This window comes from Chelonoidis abingdonii, chromosome 7 (assembly GCF_003597395.2).
Source record: "Chelonoidis abingdonii isolate Lonesome George chromosome 7, CheloAbing_2.0, whole genome shotgun sequence".
Classification (NCBI taxonomy): Eukaryota; Metazoa; Chordata; order Testudines; family Testudinidae; genus Chelonoidis; species Chelonoidis abingdonii.
The window spans coordinates 77,262,328-77,287,390 of record NC_133775.1 but is presented as its reverse complement, the minus strand read 5'-3'; the positions used below and the strand labels follow the sequence as shown (position 1 = coordinate 77,287,390).

General features: G+C 44.7%; 1 protein-coding gene across 1 annotated transcript in view; it reads right to left on the bottom strand.

Annotated features, from left to right (window-relative positions):
• Positions 1-7,557: 7,557 nt before the first annotated feature.
• The window catches only part of ETF1 (eukaryotic translation termination factor 1), a 37,489-nt gene continuing 19,983 nt past the window's right edge, over positions 7,558-25,063 (bottom strand). Inside the window, exons 3-11 of the mRNA XM_075068061.1 lie at positions 21,226-21,401; positions 19,950-20,089; positions 17,716-17,854; positions 16,478-16,668; positions 15,775-15,904; positions 14,345-14,500; positions 13,658-13,722; positions 12,124-12,271; positions 7,558-9,719 (exon numbers count right to left, since the gene is read on the bottom strand). Of these exons, the coding sequence (XP_074924162.1) occupies positions 9,637-9,719; positions 12,124-12,271; positions 13,658-13,722; positions 14,345-14,500; positions 15,775-15,904; positions 16,478-16,668; positions 17,716-17,854; positions 19,950-20,089; positions 21,226-21,401 (1,228 nt within the window). The 3' untranslated portion in view covers positions 7,558-9,636. The remainder of the gene's footprint in view (positions 9,720-12,123; positions 12,272-13,657; positions 13,723-14,344; positions 14,501-15,774; positions 15,905-16,477; positions 16,669-17,715; positions 17,855-19,949; positions 20,090-21,225; positions 21,402-25,063) is intronic.

Below are 25,063 nucleotides of genomic sequence, written 5' to 3'. Positions count from 1 at the left end.
TGTCCTACTTACCTGCTCAGTATTTTGAGGAGAAAAAATATTGAAGTTGGTTGGTATTCAGCACTGGAGAATTGCCATTGGGTGGGGATCAGGAATGTCGAAGGGAGATTGCTTTATGGCAGCTGCACGCAACTCACGCAGCCTCACGAACACGGGAAAACTCAACAAGGGCTGGGACTGGAGAGGGAACAAAAATGCCCTTGAATACACAGAGGCCTGCCAGCTCTCTCACCCACAAAGAAATGTTCTCTTCTCCTTCCTCTGGCTGCTTAATCTTACCCTTCTACCTGCACTCCCAGCTGCCTCTGTTCAGTGCAATGCTGCTCCATTCCACCTCTGCCATCTAGCTCCTATACCAGGGGTGGCCAACCTTTTCGGCCTGAGAGCCACATCTGGGTATGGAGATGGCATGGCGGGCCATGAATGCTCATGAAATTGGGAGTTGGGGTGTGGGAGGGGAAGAGGGCTCTGACTGGGGGGTGCAGGCTCTGAGGCAGGGCCAGAAATGAGGGGTTCAGGGTGTGGGAGGGGACTCCAAGCTGGGGCTGATGGGTTCAGAGTGTGTGTGTGGGGGGGGTGCGCTCTGGGCTGGGACAGGGGGTGGGCTCTGGCTGGGGGATGAGGGGTTTGGAGGGTGGGGCACTGGAGGAGTTTCAGGGGTGCAGGCTCCAGGCAACACTTACCTCAAGCAGCTCCCAGAGGCAGCGGCGGCGGCGGCAGCAGCAGCAGCAGCAGCAGCATGTCCCCACTCGGGCTCCTATGCAGACGTATAGCCAGGAGGCTCTGCACACTTTCCCATCCGCACACGCCGCCCTGCAGCTTCCATTGGCCGCAGTTCCCGGCCAATGGGATCTGCAGAGGTGGCAGCTGGGACAGGGGCAGCATGTGAAGCCCTCAGCTGTCCCTATGTGTAGGAGCCAGAGGGGGCACATGCCACTGCTTCTGGGAGCTGCATGGAGCCATGGCATGCACAGAGTGGGCAAGCTCCCGACCTTGCTCTCCAGCTGGAGCTTGAGGGCTGGATTAAAAGGTCTGATGGGCCGGACACAGACCATGGGCTCTAGTTGCCTACCTCTGTCCTAGACAGTCTCCCAGCAGGGGGTAGTTTCAGAGATGGACTGAACTGAACTGAACTTCATCCTGGAACGAGGCTGCCCCAAAGCAGGTCAGACTCAGAGCTTTGCCCCTTAGGTCTCGCTCTTATTGTTCCCAATTTCTCTTCCAGCACCTCTTCTTGCAGACCTGCTTTGGCATAGGGTTTTCATACCCAACCCTTCTCTGTGGGGTTTCAAACAAGTGTGCAACCAAACCTGTGCACAGCTGCTAAATCAGACAAGTTGCATCTGCACTGAACTTTTGCTTCCCCCAGGCAAAGCTCAGAACAAGTACACTGCAGTCCTGATATGCAGATCCAGTAACAGCTGAAAAGTCTACACAGCCACAGTCACAACATGTATCCACTTCTTGGACAGGAATTGCTCTGGGCAGTCAGATGCCTAAAGATGTGCTCTGCCTTAATGCAGAACTGGATCCTGGGCCAGCGGCGGCGAGGCTATGTAATAATTTAAGCATAGGAAGGGGTAATGTTTTATGAACATGGTATGTGACCTAGGCAGGGAGGTGAAATGAGTATATATATCAGATTTAAGACATGCCTGTATGACTTCATTGATCTTGTTTAGCAGGAGGCTGTGGGGAAAGCCAACAGGGAAGCAGCACAGTGGATCTAGATAAGCAACCTTCAGAGAAACACTTAGGGGTAAGTACCAGCCAATAGGAAAAACTATTTCTTTTGAGGCCCTTATATCCAAGGAAGAGGCAAATGTTGCTTTGCCAGGCTAGGACTTGACTCAAAACAACTTGACTCCCCCTTTGAGGTGGGGAGGGAGAAATGGTTTGTTAAGGGAACGAATGACAGCCAGACTTCTAGGAACCCTGCAGCTGTGTGTGTGCGCGCGCGGGGGGGGGGGGGGTTGTAAGGTGGCTACAGGCAGCTTAGACCTATCAAGTCCCCCTCCTGGAAACTTATTGAGATGCCAGCCTGAGCCCCAGGGGTGTGGGGGCAGGGGTACACACAGCTCAGTAACTGACACCACCTAAATACCATGCAGGGTTGTGCTGCCAACATTTCAACACCTCACCTACGGAGATGCAACAGCCCCCCCCACACCATCCCAAACACCCCAAGCAACAGCCCCACCCCCATTTTTAGCCTTTCTGCTTCTTACACTACTTCAGTACCTCAAGGTACCATGTGCTTCCCTCCACCCCAGCCCTTAATGAACGCTTCTTCAGTGATTCCCCTCAGCAGCTGGCTCCTCTTTCCTAGACAGGTCCAACCCCTCTTCCTTCTCACATTTGGGATACAGTTTAATGCTGTTCTAGCACCTCCCATCACCTCCTGCAGAAGCCCCCCAAAGCAATTCACATACAAATGCAAAAGTGTTCTCAAACTTCCAGGTTGCAATGTATCAGAAGAGGACATGAACTTAGCAGAAGGGACATAAGTGGTTAATTGCGATGGTGCAGATGGACAAGAAGTTGAAATGCAGGACATTTTTAAATAATGTTAAGCAGACTAGTTGACTAATCCAATTCATGGACTTCTTTCTTGACCAGTTCAGGTAGTTTGAAAGTAGACTAAAGCAAAAAGCCTGAACATTTCTCATTTGATACCCAATTAAACAAAAGCAAACCCAGCCAAGGAAAGGAGCCAGTGTACAAGTGCTACAGATGGCCAGTTTACCCTATCTAAAACAGTGAAAGTGCGAGGAACTCACCTTTACTAACCAATTCTGTAAAGGAACTAGTAGCTGATGGTTGATCAGAAGGCACATGCCATATTAGAGGCAGCCCTAGCAGAAGCAAATAAGCAGCAAATGCTCAGAAGAGTGTCCAGGTTATTTTAAGGTCAGATGGAAGATCTGAGCCAGACTACTGAGTTACTTTTTCAAATCTCTGCATCTCAACAGGCTATCCATACAAAAAGATGATAGGAACAGGATTTCGGTTCCCAGTCTGATTCCACTGCCTTCACAGTGGATTAAAATGCTCTCTCAGGATGTTCTACAAGAAGTTCCCAACATGTCAAGAGGTAAATCGCTCTGCTAGTCATCCTGGACAGAGGAAGTGGTGGATTCTTCATCTCCTAATGGCTTCAAATCAAGCTTGGATGCCTTCTGAAAGACATGCTTCAGCCAAACACAAGTTATGCTTTAGTCAGAAACATGTTAGGCTCAGTACAGGCATCACTGGGTGACTTTTAGTTACCTGAGATAAACAGGAGGCTACACTGGGTCTAATGGTCCCTTGTGACCGTAAGCTTTAGGATTCTACACAGCTTTGTCTGGAAGCATGCACACTCACCTGCATTCCATCAGACTCTAGTCTGAGTCCCTTTCCAAAGCATTGCCAGCTCTGCAGATTAAATATGCTAGTGATCACAAGTCTGAGGACAGTTAGCTTTTGGATATTGCTTTGCTGGTGAGCTAAATCAACAGTTCTCAACCAGGTGTCCAGGGCCTCCTAGAGGGGCCATGAGCAGATTTCAGGGGGTCTGCCAAAATAAACCAGACAGCAGGACCAGTGTTTGATGCTCTGGGGCTCAGGGCAGAAAGCCAAAGGCCAAACCGCATGGGGCTGAAGCCAATGCCTGAGCAACTTTGCCCTGCTTGTTACCACCCAATACCAGCCCTGTCTTTTAATCTACTGGATATGCAGAAAAATAGTTGTGGCACAGGTGTGGCATGGAGGTTTTTAATAGCATTTTTTTTTGGGAGGCACCTCAGAAAGAAAAAGGTTGAGAACCTTAGCTAAACAATGCATGCCACCCAACAGATTCAGAGGGATTGTAGAACCAAGCTGCATTGGAGCTACAGAAGTCTTGCTCTAAGCAAGACTGACATTGATTGCTGTAAGTTACCCCCAGCGTATGGGAGACCAACGAATCTGCTCTGGACCTGCCTTTGGTAGAGACAATCACTGTAGGTCACAGGAGTCATGGCCTTGTGTCAGCACAGAGTACAGTAGTGCACTTGCTTGAATAGGATTCCATCCCAACCCCTTACAACATCCTGATTCTGCTGGTTCGTTAATTGCTTCTGGAAAGTTTGTATCAAAGAGCACATACCTTCCGATTGTTATTCTGCTGGAGGGCTGCTAGATGTGTGTATAGAAGTGACCTTCGCCCAGCTCCATAGAGCTGCATTTTTGCTTTTTCATTGAAGTGCTAAGGTGAAGAGTATGATGCCCCTTGCCAACTGAATTAGTGCTGGGGAAACAGCAACTGTAGCTGGAATAAGTAAGATACTCAGAATAAATCTGGCATTGATCATTTGTGACCCAGTGCCAACCTAGATAGGATACCTGGCTCAGCCACATCAGCTATTTTCCCTCTGCATTGCACAATACAATCAGTCTTCACAAACTTCAGAGTAATGAATGTTACTGACAACAAATTGGGTCATGTTGCAAACATGTGACTTTAAGGAGCCATGTGACAAAGATGAGATTAAATGTACCGCATCTTGTTGACACCTGCAGTGGAGTACAAACTCTCAAGCCTTCTTCTGGAGAATAGCCCATCAACTACATTTTCTAGGACCTGACAGATGTGTGCTGATCTCTCTCGATTCTTCTACTCTGCCCTATGAAGTCAATTGTTACTCAGGGTTCGTAGATCAAGACTAGCGTAGCCAGGTGTTCTTGTGGAACAGACTGTCTTATTCGTTTCCATTCAAATATCCATGCTGTTGCCAGAGTCTTCCAGACCCACGTACCTAAAAAAGACAAGGACTTCTAAATCATCCCTGAGCTGGAAGATAAGTGGTTGATTTAAGGATGCTACCGTCAGGCTCAGGCACCAAGTTCTCGAGGGCACTGGTGGAAAGTGAGATGCAGGCAGAATTGGGTTTTGATATTGCCTTAAGAGTGGGTGAACGTGTGAAGTAGGAGTCTATCTTTATCACTCTCACAAGGAAGCATGAGGCAGCCTGGCTTGAGTAGGCCATATGTGGCCCCTGCACATGTGGCGGGAAGGCAGCTGGATGGGATTAAAGGAAAGCTGTAGGTATACTGTTGCCTGTAAGAGGTGACCATGAGCCATTGCAGTCACCTCTGCTGATGGGGAGAGGACCAATAAGAAACAGCTCATATCCCCAGCCAGAGATGCATTAGCAGCCAGCAGCAGCATGACCAAAGGGCAAGACAGGGCACAACTTGAGGCACAGGTTTGAGTTCTATGGATTAGAGGAACCTCATTTATATGTTTGATACTGGAGAAGGCTGGTGGCCTACCAGAGCTAGGATCCAAGGAGCAGCTGGTGTTGACTGGGCCACCAAGTCCTCCTGCTGATCCAGCACTGACACATACCTGTGCTTGAGATCGGAGCCACATCTTCTCCTGCTTGTTTTTGCTCTGCTGGGTAGCAGAGGGTGAAGCAGGGATAGTGCTCGTCATCTTAGGGAGTTGCCAGGCACAGGTGGCAAATGCCAGGAAACTGCTCCCAGCAAAGAGTGGGTGGGAAGAATGAGCAGGGGCTAAAAAGCTGGTAGAAAAGTTGCAAGTCTCCTTGACTGGCAAGGCTGCTTGGAGTACAGAAGACCATAAACACAAAGAGGTGCCTCATGGTGGGCATGTCTGCCCAGCATGAGAAACAAGGCAGCTCGGCAAATCAGAGGGTACATTTCTTTGCAGGAAGAGAAAGAAGCTATTTTGGAGCCAAGTTGGTAGTTTAATAGGCTCTCTGCTTCTGCAGAGTTGGGATCAGGGGATTGGAAGTTACCTGCTGCCACCAGGAGAAGGATCCAACTGGAGAGTTCTCCAGAAGTGGGAGCCAAGCCCTTTCTGGCAACTCACAAGTCTGACACTGCCTCAGATTACAGAACAGAGGAAAAGCCCACTGCAAGGCTGGATGAGTGAGATTAGCTGGATCAGCAATGCATGGTTTGGAGTGCTGATATAAAAGAACCATGGCGCCAGTAGTCTGAAGTCACCATTAGTCTGCCACAAGAAGCTGGTCTAGCAGCCAGATTTGATGGCTGTTAGTGGTAAGGGAAAAAGTTACTGCCAAGCTGGAGTTCAGAGGCCAGCTCTAGCTCCCTTAGAGATGTAGCTCATATTTTTATGACAAGGAATCACTAAGAATTACAGTGGGATCTCTTATTTCCAATGTAAGCCCCCCCAGTAGTTTCAGGCTACCACTACAATGCACTTAAGAAACATTAGATACTCACTCAACAAGGCATGTTATTGAAACCTTTCAGCACCAGTACAACCAGCTGCATAGTTGTGAAATACCCAATCTTGCACTTAGCCAGAGGTGTGTCAATGAATAGCTGGGGAAGACCCAACTGGCTGTTGCAATGCCATGCTTTATAATGAAAGCTGTTTGCGCTGTTTCAGCTCATGCTGCTTTCCCTTCCTTGAAGGTATAATTCTTCACAGTCTCCTTCCACCATCAGACAAGTTCCACAGAGGTGATGCATTCTCCCCTTTATCTTCTATTAAAAAAATGATCCCATTTTCCACTATCCCAAGCTACCATGTCAATTACTTGGTATCTGTTCCTTAAACCCTTGCTGTGCTAGGAAAACAAGCCTCACTCGCAGAGATTTGTAGCAGGTGATGAGATCAGTAACAGGACAGCAGTTCTGGCTAATGAACCCCAACCTGCCAGCTCATCTTCAATAGGGAAAGCACACTGCAGTAAGATAACTAATGCATGACAATAGCACTACTCAAAAGTTACAGTGCAGCCCAATATCAAAACAAAGCTGGCCAATGCTAGCAAACTTCAATTGCAGTTACCCAAAAGAGTTTCTTTAACTCAGAGTACAATACAAACTCCCGAGGCCCCTGCATTTCATCACAAACAGGAAGCTTAAATGAAAGCGCCTTTCAACCAAGAGTACTTATCCTATTTTACAATCACTTCCCCCGCTACTTAAAATGTGATCACCTACTGGGGAGATCCCATTTAATATAACAATTTAGGACAAAGTGAACACTGCTGACCACTGGAACAGGATGGCCCACAAGTACTGGGCACTATCCTGCACTGAATTTACCTTACTCAGACTAACACACAGGGGAAAGAGAGGAAGAGGCTGTTAGAAAGCATTGATAATTTGCTTTAATACAAGACTAGTAGGAATATGATTTCTGCATCTCTTTCAACAAGATGACCAACTGTTCTGCAACTGTCTTAGGCACTGCCCAACACTTACCATGCTCAGTTCACAGACAAGCAGCTAACCTTTAAGAATGGCTCTTTTCAGAGTTCCAGAGCACTTGAATTTGATTTGTTTTTCTCCTCTCATGCTTCTAATATTCTACATTTCAGCTCAACACTAGGGAAGACAAAGACCTGTCCACTTTGGGCCGCCAGCTGGGGAAGCTTTTGTGCTAAGTGGAAACGAGATGCTCTATCTAGGTTTGAGAATTGAGTAAGGTTGTTTGACTAGGTGGCCTCGGCTGACAATTCATGAGACCAGTAAAGCAACAGCGCCCCCTGTGAGAGTAATTACTGTACTAAAAGAAAATCAAGAGTCCATGCAATATTCTTAAATATGGTTTAATACTCTTCTCCATTTCTGTACATCACAACACCAAGATATCACTGCTTGGGATCCCTCTGCAGAGGCTATATAGTATGCGAAGGCTAGAATTTCTCAGCCACCTTTTAATGTGTTTGTATGTGTAAGTGTAATACATATCAGTATATATTGATATACACATCAATATATAATGCAATATATATCACCAAAGAGAACACATTGATTAAAGAAATACAAAAATTTGGCATCATTTCCAAACTTAAATAGTAAAAATAAAAACTACAAAAAGGAGCTGCATACCCTAAATATATCATGTGAAACAACAAGCAGTATATTCAAAAATGTAAATTTACATCCCATTTTTCTGGTCTTGTCATGTCACATTAGACCCATTTACAATGGCAAAATCCAAACATACTGCTTCAAAGACCGCAAACTCACTGGTGCTTGGGTTTTGTGCAAATCTATAGCAGACCCAACTGCAAAACTTTCATAGGAGACTCCAGCTTTGATGAGAACATCTGTTGTAGACAATGGCAAACACTGCCTGTTTGCTGGGTTATAAAACAGCAGTACAGGTTATATTGCTCACATTGACAGTCATTTTGGACCTCTAGGAGTATAGTGTGACAGTCAGAAGCTACGTTAAGACAAACACTCCCTTCCATTCAAGTGAAACAGGATTATTGGAACGATATGCAAGTATGCCAATTTGGAAACAAAAAGCTGCTTCCAACCAACATGCTCAAAGTGACTGAGGAAGAATCAGTGAAGGATAGCAGTTAGGCACTAAAATGTCAGAGTACTCATCAGAAAACCCGCTATCCCAAGAGAACAGAAAGGTCAGCTCTGTGCATTAGGTCTCATATATCAATGCAGATTTCAACCTTTGGCTCTAGATAAACGTAATCATTTCTACAGTTTTGAAATGCATTCTATTAACAGGCATTACAAAGACATTGCTTGAGGGTCTGGGTATAAATCAGAAGTTTGAACCCACTTCTAAGGCTAGACTAGAGTTCAGTCTCAGATGTACATGACCACCTGCTGATCCATTAGGAAGTCCTTGGTGCTGGGGAGCTGGGATTTCCCAATGGGGTACCTAAGTGTTCAACAGTAGCGTCAAGTTTTCCAAATCCACCAGTGCCAAGGGTTTAATCACAGTCACATCTTGTTAGTTGCTCCTGTGAAATACCTGCTTCCATTTATGGGTTCACCAACAATCAAATTCACATAATCAAGAAATTTTATGCAGTCCTAAAGCAAAAATAAAATCTTACCAAAAAAGAGACCCAAAAGGGTTCCACTTTACTTCCCTTACATCATGTGTTTATTTCTGTCAAGACTGAAAAGAGTGAAGGCCACACCATTCAGTTCCCAAATTAAGCCTCCTAAGACTCTGGCAGCATTTCCATTGCAATCAAGGAAGCGTGCTTCCTAATTTGTACAAGTAGTGCTTTTGCAAAATGGATTAAGGTAAGAGTTTGGCTTGTCAAAGCAGCTCCCCAAGCTATCTGAATCTTCCAGCCACACCTTGTCAGCTGGCACTCAAAGAGTGCCTTTTCTCTTATTCTTCCATTAAATAGAGAAACAGTAGCTCCAATCTCTCACTACATTTCTTCTGCAGTCTAAGCTGAGAATGCCATGTAAATGGGTCATGTCACTGCAAAATGCAGCAATTGATTTTCTCCAATCAAAATAAAAGAAACAAACCAGTATGATCTTACTTCTATTAATTTTTGAAGGAAGAAGGTTTACAGCAGTTAATGTATCATGACGGTTAAAAAAATCATTTTCATAAAATACAAGAGCAACCAATTTCACCATCGAGTAAGAGTAAAAACTGGGATTCTTTTAAATTAGTCCAAAGTGGCATATAGGAACTTAGTAGTTTGCTGCTGTACTGACACTATGACAAATCAAAGTGTAGGGTTTTGTTTTTTTAAATCCAATGCTTATGGATCAAGTTCTGGAAATGTTCCAATTCTAAGGCAGGGATCTGTTGTGTTTTCCACCATTTGCTCCTTGGGTTGGATGCTGGAGGGGTGAGGCACGTTTTGCCGGACCCAGGTCGACTACCTAGTAGTCATCAAGGTCAAAAAATTCATCATCTCCTCCTTGGTATTCCATTCCCTGGAAATCCACTCGGTACCGCAAGATACCTGGTAAAAACAAGACACCTTTTAGCTTCTTCCTAATTCAGTGTACTAGAAAGGGCTTAGTACAAACTATATCTTGCAATACACCGTGGACCTATTTAACATATGTGCTAGTTACCAACTTCTGGATCATGTCATCTCAAACTTTGACTTGCACCATGGAGATGGAGACCATGATTTTTAACAACAAAGTCTAGTACTTGGTCTGTGTGGAATTAAGATGCTACAGAACAAGGGCAGTCAATAGGTGGACCACAGGCTGGACTGCCAATGGACCATGAAACTTTCTATTTGCTGATTATTATTTCAGTGTGAAAAACGTTTCTCTGGAGTCTGGACCTTGACCAAGAAATTTTGACCTTGACAAAAACTAATTGCCAACTCCTCCTATAGAAATTTTAGATTTGTGTATTTTCCAAATATTCCATGTGCTTCCAAGTCACTAGACTTCCAGGAACTCTTGGCACTGAGAAGTGGTACAGCAGAGTGACCTTCATTGTCAGTACAGCTGGAGACCCCGTAACTGAAAGACAACTGTCAACCACCACTCCACTTAGCACCATTGCTGGCAATTTGAGACTAATCTCTCCCACTCAACACCCAGAATATGGCTGAGGCAGACCGTACGTGGCAGGGAGCCTAGTGTGGAACTAACCCCTACTATACATTCTGCAGCTAAAAGACAGGGTACAGACAAGTTGCACCAATGTAGCTAAAGCAGTACAACTCCTTGGCATGAATGCCGTTATACTGGGATAGTTTATTCCTGTACAGAAAGGGGAAGAAGCTATACTGAGTGTAAGAAACCTTTATCCTGGCGTAAATGGGTCCACAAGGTGGAGTGCAAAGGTATAACCACCTATAAATCAAATCCTGGCAGTTATTGCAGCATGAAATCGTTTAGATAAGACCATCACCTGAGAGTCACCCATCAGCTCTGAATTCATCTCCCCCCAAGGAGAGCCTAGGTAAAATGGCTGACACTGGGGATCACGAGCAGAGTTCTGTTTGACAGAGTAGTTTCTTTCCCACAGTGCTCTGAAGGCCATGATCCTTATCAATGCTTGCTTAAGTGAACAATAATCAGGAAGTCCATCCTTCTAGGACTATGGGCACTGGAGCACAGCAGTCAATGGGCAATAAAATCCCACCAAGGAGTTAAGTCTTTAGGTTGTGACAAAGTTCCTCCTCTACGTTGGTGGGTCCTGCACTTATTGGCAGATATGCTCACCTCAGTGATCTTCCCCACAGTCTGGGTCAACTCCTCCTGTATCTGATCAGGAGTTGGGAGGTTTGGAGGAAACCCGGTCTGCCCTCTACTTCCGGGTTCCAGCAGAGGGCCCTGTTGGATTGCAGCTGTCTTAGTGCCTCCTGTAACACTGCATGACGCTGACAACTCCTGGGCTTACCTTCCCCATGGCTCCCCCAAACACTTTCTTTATCCTCACCACAGGACCTTCCTCCTGATGTCTGTACATTTGTACTCTAGAGTCCTCCAGACAGCACAGCCTCTTCACTCACGCTGCCTTGCACCTTTCTTGCTCCAGCTCCTCACACACACTTCCTCTCCTCTGGTTCCCCAGCCTGACAGAGATTGAGTTTCTTTTTAAACCCAGGTGCCCTGATATAGCCTGCCTTTGATTGGCTGCAGGTGTTCTAATCAGGACTGTCTGCCTTAATTGGTTCTAGGCAGGTTCCTGATTATCTAGTGCAGCCCTGCCTGGTCACCAGGGAACAGAAAACTACTCACCCAGTGACCAGTATATTTGTCCTCTACCAGACTCTTGTACCCCACTGGTCTGGGTCTGTCACGGGTTCATCAAGCTTTTAGAGCTCCTGGACTTCTACAGCACTCCAAACTTACCCAGAGAGAAAACCTGTCTCTTTCACACTGGAGCTGGAGGACTGGGAAGATGGATAGGGGACAGATTTTCAAAAGGAAAAGTAGCAGATACCCAAAAATGCAGGTGCGCCTTTGAAACTCTCTCCATTGTCTCAGACATGTCCCTTCCCATTCATGAGGGCATAACATTCCCATGCAACTACAGCAGCTTCTTTGAGTGATAGGGCAGTAATGACATTCTGCAGCTGGATACAAGAGGAGCAAGCATCATGTGACCAGCCACCTCTCCACTGAGAGCCGAAATGCGCTTTGTGGACCACCAGTTGTTCCTGGGCCACAGTCTGATATTCCCTGCTACATGATTTAGTGTACACAAAAGTTGTTTTACTGAATGGGGCCCTTCCTACACAGATAATTGAAGACAGTCACTGACTCACTGAGCAGAAAGAAACATGACACTATGGGAATGTAGCCTCTCCTATTCTGGTTTCAGAACCAGATTAACAGCAGGTTACATAGGGCCAATATTTTCAGCTTAGCCTACTTTCTCCTCTTGCAATTTACCTCCAATTCCTCCAAATCCTTTCACAAATTGGGATCCTTCCTGTGACTTGTCTGTAACAATTTCCAACGTTGCTCCAAATTTCTTGTAGTTGTTAGCAAACCATTCCAGAAGGGGCATACTTTCTATCAGTTCGTGTTCCTGGCCGGTCTACAGACAAAAAAAAAAAAAAAGAGTAAGGCCTAGTCTACAGTCAAAAGTTAGCTTAACAGCTATGGTGCTCAGGGGTGAAAAATCCACACACCCAAGTGCCACAGCTATGCAGATCTAACCAGTGATGCAGACCCAGCCTAGCTACCATCACTCAAGGAGGTGGAGTTACTACAGCGACAGGAAACCCCCATCACTCTAGGAAGTGCCTGCATTACAGTAGCATAGCTACAGCACCATAGCTGTGCCACGATAGCAGGCATGGCTTAAGTGATGTTTCTTTGACTTCAATTTTCACAGCATCTACTGAGGGGTCACTTTCTTCCCAATTCACATTAACTTTATATGCACTCTTTGGTCTCACAAAGACAAGCACTGTTGGTGCTGGCTCTGTAGGCACACCATTGTTTAAGCATGTAGCTAATGGGCATCCAGGCATGCTCATGGCACAGGCCTGAAGAGATGCTCTGGTGCTGGGCATGCTAGTGAGAGCAGAGAACAGAGTGTCCTAGATGAGCACTAAGGCAGAGGGATCAGTGGTTTAAAGCGGGGAAAAAAGGCATAATGTGCTTATCCACCGCTGACCACTCTCACCACAGCTGTGAGCCTTGTGCCACCATTACCATTAGGGCCCTCAGCAAGCACTCCAATCGGCAACCATAACAGCAAAACAAAGCAAGATAGAAGTGGCTACACTAGCCATGTGGTCAAACTGCAGCAGTTCAGTCTCTTTTCAGTGCTGTCTTTTCCAACGGCACAGGGTCCTGCCTGACTTTCATGACAAGAAAGGGGAAAGTTATATGGAAGATCACTTAGGGTCCTCTAGCTAAGGATGGGGAGGCATCTCCAAATGCACACACTATGGTGGATAGTTTTCCATCAACCCTAGTATATCTAGAGAGATTCTCCATTGCTCTGCACCTTGCGCAGTCATTTAGACCAGAGCAAATGCCACTCAATCAGAATGGTGATGTTTCACACTGGTGTAGACTGCTGCACCAGGTGCGGAGCAGTGAGGAATGGACCAAAAAGAGCATGTGCTCAAGGAGAGGAGCCAGGTTCAGTTGTGCTCAACTAGTCCCTTTTACTTCATCTTTCAAGCTCATTTGACCTGAGAATGAAGACTGAGCAGCAGGGAAATCAATTAGGAAAAAAAAAACAACAACAACAAGGCGAGACTCTGGAGTAACATTCAAGGCCAATATGAAAGACTGAAGTGCAGCCCATCAAATCAAGACTTTGTAAAGGAGCCAGAGCATAATTTGGTGCGGAACATTCGACCATTAGCTAAGTGTGGAGCATTAAGCATAGTCAGAGTCAAAGCTCTGCACCAGTACAGCATAATCATCCTCTCTGAGTGTACTACAAGACCAGGAGTTGAAATACCTCTTTATCTGTGAAGTGGGATTTATCTTTCTCTTGTTCTGGTGTCAAATATAGAATCTTCTCTTCTGAGAGAGAAAAACAGTGTTAGAGATTTGATTCAACCAGCAGCAGGCTAGAAACTCTGCAGAAGCCAGTGCAGGGGTCTTAAAGGTTTCTGAATCCCTTCCTCTCTGTTTGAGGTTGCACAGTCAAGGCTGCACACAGAGGCACTTAGCACGAGCTGCAAAGTCAGGAAAGGTCTTTGGGCATGTAATACCCTTGCTGGGGCAGGAAGAGAATTTTGCATCTGGCCAAAAGGAGGATGCAGGAACGTAGTGGTGGGAAACGGGTGGGTGGCTAGATGCTGCAGGGTCAAGTCAATCTCCTACTGTATTATGGAAGTGTAAATACAATCAACACAGGGATTAACAATATTTCACAAAACTATATCTTCAAGGTCTGCTTAGCCAAGCCCCCTCCCAGCATTGCTATGCCACCCCACGCAGTCTCTGCTTGTTTTCAGCTTCTCCTCCCACATCACGCAAGTGGGGAAGTGACAAGCTAGTGACTGCCTATAGGATTTCTATTAAAAACTCCTTAACGGGAGGTTTTAAAGCAGAGCTCCTGCCTAACAGCAGAGTTCTCCCAAGGAACACTTGACAGCTAATCCCCTCCAGGCTCCTAGTCCAGCTCTGAATTAGGACATACCTTCCGTGCCTTGGCAATGGAGAACGTATCTCATTATATCCAAATTTTCATAAACTATCAGTATCTCTACTGCTCCCATTTCCAAAGCTTTCAGTGTATCTTCAACGCCAAAGCAGTACTTCCCCGTGTCCTGACTGATTTCATCGAAGTATCGGCCTGCATTCAGGAGACAGCAGAGAAACACTCGTGAACACGTATGTCACATGAAATTTTACTAAGCCTCATTTGAGGAAAAGCTACAGTAAAGTGAGACTGTTTTGTGCCTGGCTATACAGGCCACACACTAGTATGCCAGGCAGAATTAATTATCCATCACCAGCTAGGGAGCTGGCAACATGTCACTCAGAGGCCTTAGCTAGGAAGTAGCAGTGCCAGCTAGGCAGCTCTCTCAGGAGCACTGCGAAGTGAGACGGAGAGGTTGACCTCTGACACCCAGCCACCAATCACAAGCAGGCCCTAAACTTTATTCCTCTTTAGTGTAAGGCAGCTGCTGTTACTGTCCCCCAGGATGGGTCTTACTTAGCTTTCCTACAGGCGTGTGACGAAAGGATCATTTCTGTTGCAATTTCAAAGAAAAGCAAAAGTCTAATCCTCATTTTCTTGGAGATGGGAGAGATCAGAGCAGAGCAGGAGTTTTCCCTGACTGCACTGGGAGGCCTGAGAAACTAAAGGTGGCCCTAATGAAAGGATAAAGAATAAGGTGGAATGGATGGAAAGACTGCAATGGAGGCAAACTGGCAGAAAGGGAGAGCAATCTCCATTATCAGCTCCAGTTGTATTTCCACAGGTATTTAATGATTCAGTCACTCCCTAGCACCCAATTCAAAATATCACTATGGTTATCGAGGCAGGTAACACCCAACGAGCTGTTTAGTCTGTACAGGCCGGGACTCCTTTTTGGATGCTATGAATAATGTTACAGCCAGAAGGGACTGTTTTACGGATGGGCAGCTGAGGAAGAGTTGATGTGACTTTCCCAAAGTCATGCTGCAAGTCAGTAGCAGGGCCAGGAATTGAACCCAAGTCACTAGAGTTGAAGTCCAGTGCCCTAACCACTACCCTCACAATCCTCTTCAGTACTCCATATGTTGACACACTTGGGGGTCCTTGACTAAAGCAGCAACTGATAGCACTTCAGTGTGTCAGTGGACCCAACCAGAAGCAGATGTAATAGAGATACCAGGCCAGCTGCTGCGATGTCTCTGTTCACACCACGTGCATTCAGAGGGCATTTTTGTGGCAAGGTAGAAAGAAGAGTGGAGGATTTATTTTAAGCGGAAAGCAGTATTTGAAGTGGTGCTTGGAGAATGGAGGTCATCAGTGACATCCCCTTTTGCCCAACTTTCACATGAGGACTTAGCTAGGGGTGAGTAGTAAAGCAGAATGGGTATCCAACTCATGACAGGCTAGCTATGTAGGTCTATTCATACCTATTAGTTTCTTTTCTTGAATGAATTTCACGTTGGAGAGAACCTCGGTGGACAACTCAATTGCTTGATTGAATCCATTTTCTCCACCATACGAGATATCAACTAGTTTCAACACTTTGGACTGCAACCGCTACATACAAAGAAAGTCCGTGTTAGCCAACCTATTGAGCAGCACTGCCATAAAACTACGTCAGAAACCCATCAGAATGAAAATGCCTGACAAGCTACACTGGTAACCTGACTTCAGAACCTCTGCATACAACTGGAACAAAACAGTTCTGAACATTCAGTGAGTAACTACAACTTTCAGAGTGCAGGGCTAGACAGATCAAGTGTAGAGCAGTTGAATTCTACTAAAGCCTCTGCTTTTCACTGTGGAATATAACAAAAGAACATAAATTCCACTTTTAGCCAGAAGAGACAAGCATCTCATCAGGTACACTCCATTACTAAGTGAAATCCTAGCTCCCTACAGGTCACTGGGATATAGCTCCCTTTCTAGAAAGGGGCCCCCCTATAGAATACAACAATTTTACATTTTAATTGTATTCTTAATTTAAGATACTTTAGTTGGGTTTCTCCCGAAGAGCATGCATCAGCCATGAGCCACTGCCACCACTAGCACCATGAAGATATTAGTCACAGTGCTTAAGCAGGCAGGCTTGTAGGTTTCATTTAGTACAGGAAGTCCACTTTCGCTTACCTGGTCAAACATGTCAGATTGACTTAGTTCAGTTTTGAAGTCAGCTGATCCAGCTAAAACGAGACCAGCCACGTTCACTTTATCACCGGAAATGAACAGCTGCACAGCTGTCTCCGCTACTTTCCTCACGTAGTTGTGTCGCTTTTCCATCCTCAAACGAGCAAAACGCAAGGCAGATTGACCTCCTCTACCTTTAGGAGAAAACAGATGGGATGTAGCCATTTTGAGGTCTACTGCCACAGAAATTGTTGGCACGTGGCCCCAACGGAACCCAAGATATGATGCAAATTAGTTTACCACAAGTAGAGATAAGGGCATTCGATTAAAACAGCAATGAGTGAACAGGAAGGACCCACCCATCAGATGACTTTCTACAGGTCTTCTGAAATTATGTCACAAGGAAACATTGAAGAATGACTAAAGATCTGGAGATGTGAGGCTTACACCAATGCAGTTTACTTTGGCATATCACCAGACCATGTTGTACTAACTTAAGCCTTGCTACATACTAGCACGGTGCCTCTGCAGTAGAGGTCTGTACAGGATTAGCTACATTGGGACAAACTTCCTTAATGTGGATATGACTGGGGCAAAACTAGACGGAACAGAAAGACAGTTAACTAAGACTAGTCAACTGCCGGTTAAGTACTTAATTCACAAATATTTAGAGACAAAAGGAAGTTAAAGATCCTTTCTTACATCACAGACACCAGACTGCACGTTTAGAAGTCTAGTTTACTGAACTTGGCACCATTAACCCTTTTGGCATTTCTTGTTGCTTTGACAGCGCAGGGGACCAAGTCAGTTCCATTGTGGTTCTCATGCAATAGGTCAGTGTCTGAAATGCACACACTTTCCGGGCAAAATTCAAAGGCACTTTCCACTGCAATTTAAGAGCTGCTGGTCTTTGTTTTGGATAATTCATTTGTGAACACCCAAGTTTAGGGTCAAATTTGACTGGAAAGTGTCTTTTTATATGGGTCATGTTGATTTGCTAACAGTTTATGAGACTAACATAAGATGGCAGGGAAATGGACTGCAAGATCTGAACACTACCGGTTTCATTCTTTCAAATGTACCTGTGTCTTAATATTTCATTGTCTAAGTCAGCTAGATATTTCTTCCCGAGTGTGGAATTACTCACTGCCTCAGCATCACTAACTGTACTTTACACTCCTCTCCCTGCCTCCACATTCCCTTTCTGCTGGAAGCAGTTAAGATCTTTGTTCCTGCATTACCATGCTTCTTTGGGAGATCCACAGTGAATTTGTGCAAGACTTCTCTTGTGTTTCCTTGAAGAGTTCCGAAGAGTGCGCCACTACCATCTATTACAATAAAACCAAACTTGCTGTCATCAGACAGTAGTGCTGTCAGAGCCTGAAATGCAAATACAACATGGTTAGCAATAACCACTATCAGCCAACATCAGCACTTTGGTCTGATTACTAAGCAAAGCAGCAGTTCATTAAGGGAAAACACCAGCCACAATACAGATCGCTGAAACAATGGTTTGGTAATCATAGATATTTTTATGATGCAATCAAGGTGAAATTGACAAAAATACCCAAGAAAATTCTTGATTCTTGGTTACTGTCTTGTACCCGGTACCACTGAGGGCTGAAGCAACATGCCAGTGCTTTGAGTCAGACAAGCTGTCCCCACCATTTGCAGTGCCATTGATCAACTGTTCATTGCTTAAAGGGACAAGTTTAGCAGGAGGGTTACCTCTGTGTATCCAAATTAGCTCTCCAAGTTAAAATCCTATTCTGTCTGGATGTGTGGAGAGGAAGCTCAGCTAGTTTTCCTAATACTCCTGTCTAGGGGATTATGTCCCACGTAGTCCTCTGATCTGGCTTTCTATTAGGTTTACTATATTAATCACCAAGGCAACCCAATCTTCAGCTCTGCCGCTATCAAGGAATTTCAACTTTATCACATGTCTACTTCGCAAGAGATTCAGTGTTGTCATGGATTTCATAAATCAACTGTGACAAAAACTCAGCCTTACAGATTAAAGGGGTATTCGTAATGACAGTTCTATTGATTTATTAGCTATGGGTGGAAGAGGGACACAGACAACATCTACTACAAGGTCAAGTATCTCAAGCCTTCTTCCTACTGCAGCGTTGGAACTCTGCACCTTCCATTTTACCCACCAAAATGAATAGCAATTGTGGCATCCAGACATTAGTGGCAACTGGCATTACAGAATAGAATACAACATGCTCTTTCATAGTTATACAGACTCTGCACCACAAGCAGCACTAGGAAAACTGAAACTAAGCACTACTCAGTGGAGACGGGCAAAGCAGACAGGCCAAGGAACAAGGTGCTATCATCATGTCACTGTCTATCTATTATAATTTTCCAAAGTAAATGACATTCTCTTGCTGACCAATGCAATGCCAGCTAAGAAGTTATTTGCTGAGCTGCAGCTACATTTTTCAGAAGAGGTTTAGCCCACTTGAAGCCAAAGGTTCTAACTTTGCTGGAGCCCCCAATGTCTGTGACAGATTGCAGACTACTGTTCCTGTCTCAAACTTTAGGGTCCCCACACAGTATGCTGGAACAGCTGCCATCTCCCGTATTGGGAGAAACAGGGAAGTCCCTGCACTGAATGGTATGATGCGAGTAAACAAACCGATTGGGAGAGACATGAAAATTGCATGGACAGCAAGAGTGATGTCAACTGAAGCCTGCTCATGTGTACCATATAGGTTATGTAAGAATGTTTAATGTTGATTGGATGGTCAGATAATGTGGAAAGTATAAGTATGCTGAACTGTTAGGGGATAGAGGGACCCTCGAAGGAGAATCCATTGTGACCTGTCTATGCCTCAGGAGAAGGTAACTAATCAATACTTTTTTCTATATATCTGTCATTGATTGCTTTTATAGTAACTGTAAATACAAAGCCATGCTTTTGGTTCAAACCTTTGTTTGAATTGATAAACCTGAATGGCTCGGCCCCCGAGTGCGTGGTAATCCTCACCCAACATGCTGCTCCATTTCCTCCAGCAAGAAGAGCTAGGAAAGCTTGGCAGCAAGACGTGTATGAGAACCAGTGACATTAGCCCTGATGTATCTTGACTCTTTTTTACTAAACCTCACTTCAAGCATGGCTCAGAAGGAGCACTCTGATGCTAGACAAGGCCTGCCACCAACTCCAAAGAGAAGCCTGTGGATTATACAAACTCAGCCAAGTTATCCACTTCGGTTATTAAGTTAAGCTGCAGCTCCATGACAAAACCTCGATCAGCAAATATCACGCATTTCTGAACACAAGCCAGTTAGAAGTCAACCCACAGCATTTACACAAAGAGGCTGGTTTCCTCTGTTAAGAGCTACTGCTCTAGGGAGTCTGGATACAAGTACGATATGAATTATTTAGTGAGTCTAGCACAGCTGTTTGAAATGCGTCACCATGCTTTGGCTACAGCAAGACCTGTGAGCAGTACAGGATCTCTCCTACCTCCGTATGGAATTTGTTGTCGCACAAATACAATGATGTATTGATTGGTTTGAAAGGCTCAAAGTCAATGTTCACTTTCTTTTCTTTTCCTTCTTCTGTCACAATTGTTCCACAGTAAACAACCAGACCATTTGGAGGTACTGTAAAGGACACAAAGTACCATAGTTTTACATCACCAAATATTACATTTGGTATTGCTTACAATGAACACCAGGATTTCCAAGATTGAGGGCATACAGATTTAATTTCAAATTTCCCCACACAGTACTACAGGAGTTTACCCTTGCTCCCCAGCCACTAACCACCACCCATCTCACTTGTTCCTTCAGGAAGCTCAAAGGACTAATTTGCGTGTTCTTATCATAGCTACATTGGGAGCAACGTACAAATGCACTTCGAAAAGCTAGCTAAAAGGAGTAAGCTTGCCAACAGGAGAATTATTTATTGGCCACTCAATGCATTATGAGGACAAAGACTTCCCTGGGACGAAGTTAAGAACATGTACCCAGCTCTTAAACCAGCAAGAGGGCAAATATTTACCGTGTGGAAGAGAGAAACAGCATCACCCCATAAAGAGTCTACCAATTCCTATGTGGCAGCTCTCCTACAGCTGGCCCAATCCTGCAGCTCTTATTTATGTGCAGTCCTACTCGAGCCAGACTACTTGCTTGAATAAGAGCTGCACAATTAGACCCTTCGAGGGTACACCTTAATGGCAGCCTTTACTTCCTCTCCACATCCGTGTCACATTTCATACACAGAGGGGCTAAAAGATAAACCAAGGCCAAATTAAGCAGGAAAGTATGGATTTAACATTGAAGAATCCACAGCATTTTACACTGTTAAAGTTTCAGAATTGGGCCCACAAAGACAGTCAAAGAAAAAGGCAACCAGGAGCCCACTCGTGACAGTTCTCAGAGGTCCTCACAGTGAAGACTGGGCTCCACTGTGCTGGCCATTGTAGCAATACACTGGAGATTGCATAGGTTTACAAAAGGGGGTAGGGTTTCAAAGCAGTGGATTGGAGGAGCCACACCTCTCGTCCCCACCAAAAGGGTGACTTGCTTTAAACATCTTGATGGCAGAGGGGAAATTTACTAGTGCAAAGCAGCAGAAGGATGATGATGAGAGGCAGCAATAGACAACATGTTTTAACAGCAACTTATGATCTGCCTTGGCCAGCCTGCTGCACTAGCCCAAACAAATATCGTAGTAAGGACAGTTTGCCTTGGGAAAACGTTTAGCAAGCAAGAGTGCCACACAGGGCATGTGTTACCTTTGTTATAGAGTTTGAGTCTTTGCTGTACAGATGTGATGGCTCCCAGTACTGAAAGGCGATTCACTCGAGACTTTATGTTTGACGCGGTACCAAACTCATCCGCTAACATTTTTGCCACTCGTGAAATCTGGTCTTTGGGGGGAATGATCAACGAAATCATGCTGGTGCCATTGCTGAGGAAGGAAAAAAAATGGGGTTAATCACAGAAATTAAGACAGCGCATATTGCTTAGGGTGGGGAGAATACAGGAATGTCTTTGGTATGAATAATACCCTAGGACTGTGGTTTTCAACATTTCTTCCTGGCAACCCCATTGAAGCCCATGATCCAACAGAGCTGGGGATGAGGGGTCTGAGGTGTGGGAGGGGCTCTTTCCATTTCAGTTTTTTATACAAAAGTCTGAAGTGAGAGAGACTCAGGAAAGAACTGTTTGCAGAGTAACTACAAGCCCCGTCCCATTGCACACAACCACAGAAGCCATTTTAAGATAACTAGTTTTAAACAAATAAGTATGCAATTGCGAAACAGCTACTAGACTGTGCGAGCATGTCTGCTAGTTCAGCATTGCTAACTCCAAGTGTTCCAAAAAATCATGAAACAGGCCCCCTAAAGAATCACAGATTGTCTTTAAATGGGGTTGGGATTCCTTTTTATCTGGCCTTCTGGGCTGAGCTCTCTGGGGTTTATTTTGAACTTTTCTAGTCACAAGGGCTGAACATTTACTTTTAAATTAAAGTGAGATTCTCATGTAATCACAGGAATCCAGGAGCTGGGGCTTGACGACAGATACCAAGTATCATGAGATTCAAAATCCTGAGAGTTAGTGCTAAGTACAGAGAACTCCTCTTTTCTAGAACCTCCATCCCCCTGTTCTTTTTTTAAACTGATCCATTAGTAATTGCCTGGGACAAATAGGAGATGCATGCAGCGTCTAAACGAGTAGACTGCCAGAAAATCTGGACATCCCTTTTATTTTAACTATAAATTAGTGTTACTACTGACTTTGCCAAGAACAGTTTAAGAGCCAGATTGGTTTTTGCAATTCAGTTTGGGAGGGAAAGCAGGCATGTCATTTTCTCATCAGCTTTCTCTTCGGAGGACTATGCTAATGCTTGAGACACCTGAAGTGCCGAGCTACAAACACACGAGAAGGTTTTTTAAAAAAGCTTAATTTCCATTAGCCTTTGAATGTACAGGTGTCCTTTGCTTACAGACAGCCCCCCAACCTTAATCAAATACTCACCAGCAACCCCACACCTTACAGCAAACACACTAACCCAGGAACCTGTCCTTGCAACAATGCCTGATACCAACTCTGTCCATCATGTGATGTGACATCATCATAGTACCTAATCACATCAGCCATGCCATCAGGGGCTCATTCACCTGCACATCTACCAATGTGATATATGCCATCACGTGCCAGCAATGCCCCTCTGCCATGTACACTGGCCAAACCGGACAATCTCTATGCAAAAGAATAAATGGACACAAATCTGACATCAGGAATCATAACATTCAAAAACCTGTAGGAGAACACTTCAACCTCTCTTATCACTCAGTGACAGACCTTAAGGAAGCAATTTTGCGACAGAAAAGCTTCAAAAACAGACTCCAAAGAGAAGCTGATGAACTTGAATTAATATGCAAATGAGATACCATTAACTTAGGTATGAACAGAGACTGGGAATGGCTTGGTCATTACACTAATTGAATCTATTCCCATTAAAGTATCCTCACACCTTCATGTCAACTGTCTGAAATGGGCCATCTTGATTATCACTTCAAAAGTTTCTCCCCTGCTGATAATAGCTTCTCTTAATTAATTAGCCTCTTACAGTTGGTATGGGTACTTCCACCTTTTCATGTTCTCTATGTATAATATCTTCTTACCGTATGTTCCATTCTATGCATCCGATGAAGTGGGCCCACAAAAGCTTATGCTCAAATAAATTTGTTAGTCTCTAAGGTGCCACAAGAACTCCTGTTCTTTTTGCTGATACAGACTAACACCGCTCCTGCTCTGAAAAAAGTGTCCTGTGTGTTTTCCCAAGACCTACGTTTTGGGCCAAGTTTGACCCAACAGCATAAGTTTAAACAAGTCCTCAACCTTAAAGAGGACTAGTTGGTTTTAAATATCCATAACCACCCCACACAGAATCAAATGGCTGTGAAGAGTCACTTGCAGGCAAGTTATTCCCAGAAGGGAACTTGAGCAACAGATTTGCAAGTGCAGCTTTGATTTCCACAGCAGCCACAGAGTACTTCATACCACTCTTTCAAGCAGTTAGCTACCTCACTGAATGGCATGAACCTTGTGAGAGACACAATGGTCAAACACTCCCAGCTGGTTCTTTTTTTTTTTATTTTATTTTATTTTTTTTAAGAGAAAGGCTGGTGAGAATGAAAACCCCCTCCTTCGGACTTGGCTAGGAGCTCACTTCAGTGAATGCAATCTTTAGAAAAGGTACAGATATCTCCTCTGAAAGCACCCTGAGACACCTGGAGACTAGAAATCTCCCTAGTTCACACTATTAGTTGAAAACAATTTATTGGTGGCATGAAATAAGAATAGTCCTGCTCCAATAGGGGGAAAGGTTTTTTGCCATGTGCAGGTCCATACACTTTGTGCACTCCTTTCTAACAGCAGAGCCCTGGAGATTTCACACAAGTCTCTCTCTCCCTCCTCTACTGAGAAAAGCAATGGGAAAAGATCATAGGCTGATGCAGAAAAGTGCCCTGATGTAGAACAAAATATGGAGAGCACTTAGGAGGTTTCATAAGTGTGCTCCTGGCCTGGTACGAGTGGCGGAGATCAGCCTTCATATCACAACTTCATTGTTCCTTCCCATCAACCCATTGTTCCTCAAGCCCTCCCTCGCCTAGAATTTCATACACTATCTTAGAGCATGCCATTGTTCCTACTTTAGCTTTAGACAAAGATCTGTTATACATACATACTGGCACAGCTTGCCCCATTCCTGCTACCATTCCCTCACATAAGTTTGGGCAGCAAGAGCAGATCAGGCAATCCCACATCTTGCAGGCTTCTCTGAGACAGGAGACATTGCTGCATGCTGGATTACCCGTCCAAGTTCATGCTCGCGTGACAGATTGTTTGGACAACCCATGGTTAAGGGTATAGGGGAAAACTACAGTACAATGTCAAACTACCGTGCCCACACGTAAATCTTCTCAACATTGCAGTAAGGAATCCTATTGCAATGAACCACTTGTGACCACATTCAAAACAGACTAGAACATATGACACAGTGGGTATCTTCCCACTATCTTTGGCCATAATGGCACAGCCAGCCTCAGAGATCCTTGTAATCTGCTACTGCAGTTAGCAATACAAGCGCAAAGGCGTCCAAAGAGGAGGGAGAAGGCACATCGAATTGCTCTGCTAAAGCCAGAGTTTGATTAGCATTAATACTCTGCTTTATACTAAGCACTTTAATGAATTCTGCCCTCCCTGTTCATGTGAAAGCATGCTAAGTGCTTTCCTCTGATTTGACATGCTTCACTACCATTCATATAGTGAAGGCCATTTCAGTGTTAACGAGTTCCTGCAGAATCATGTAAGACAGCAGGCTCACAATTTGTCATTAGAAAGGCATTGCACTGTCCGAGCTCAAAGCTGGCACGGAAAGACAGACTGCTCAGTTATTAAAGTGTCATTTTCCAGTTTACTAAGCCATCTCTGCTCAACACTATCACCTCTATTCAGGTCCTCTCAGTAGTTTATGCCGAGCATTCTGCTGCCATCTGCTGGGTAAGTGAGTAAAAGCAGCCAAATTATTTTTCATTAAAAAGGAAGGCATGGAAGATCAAC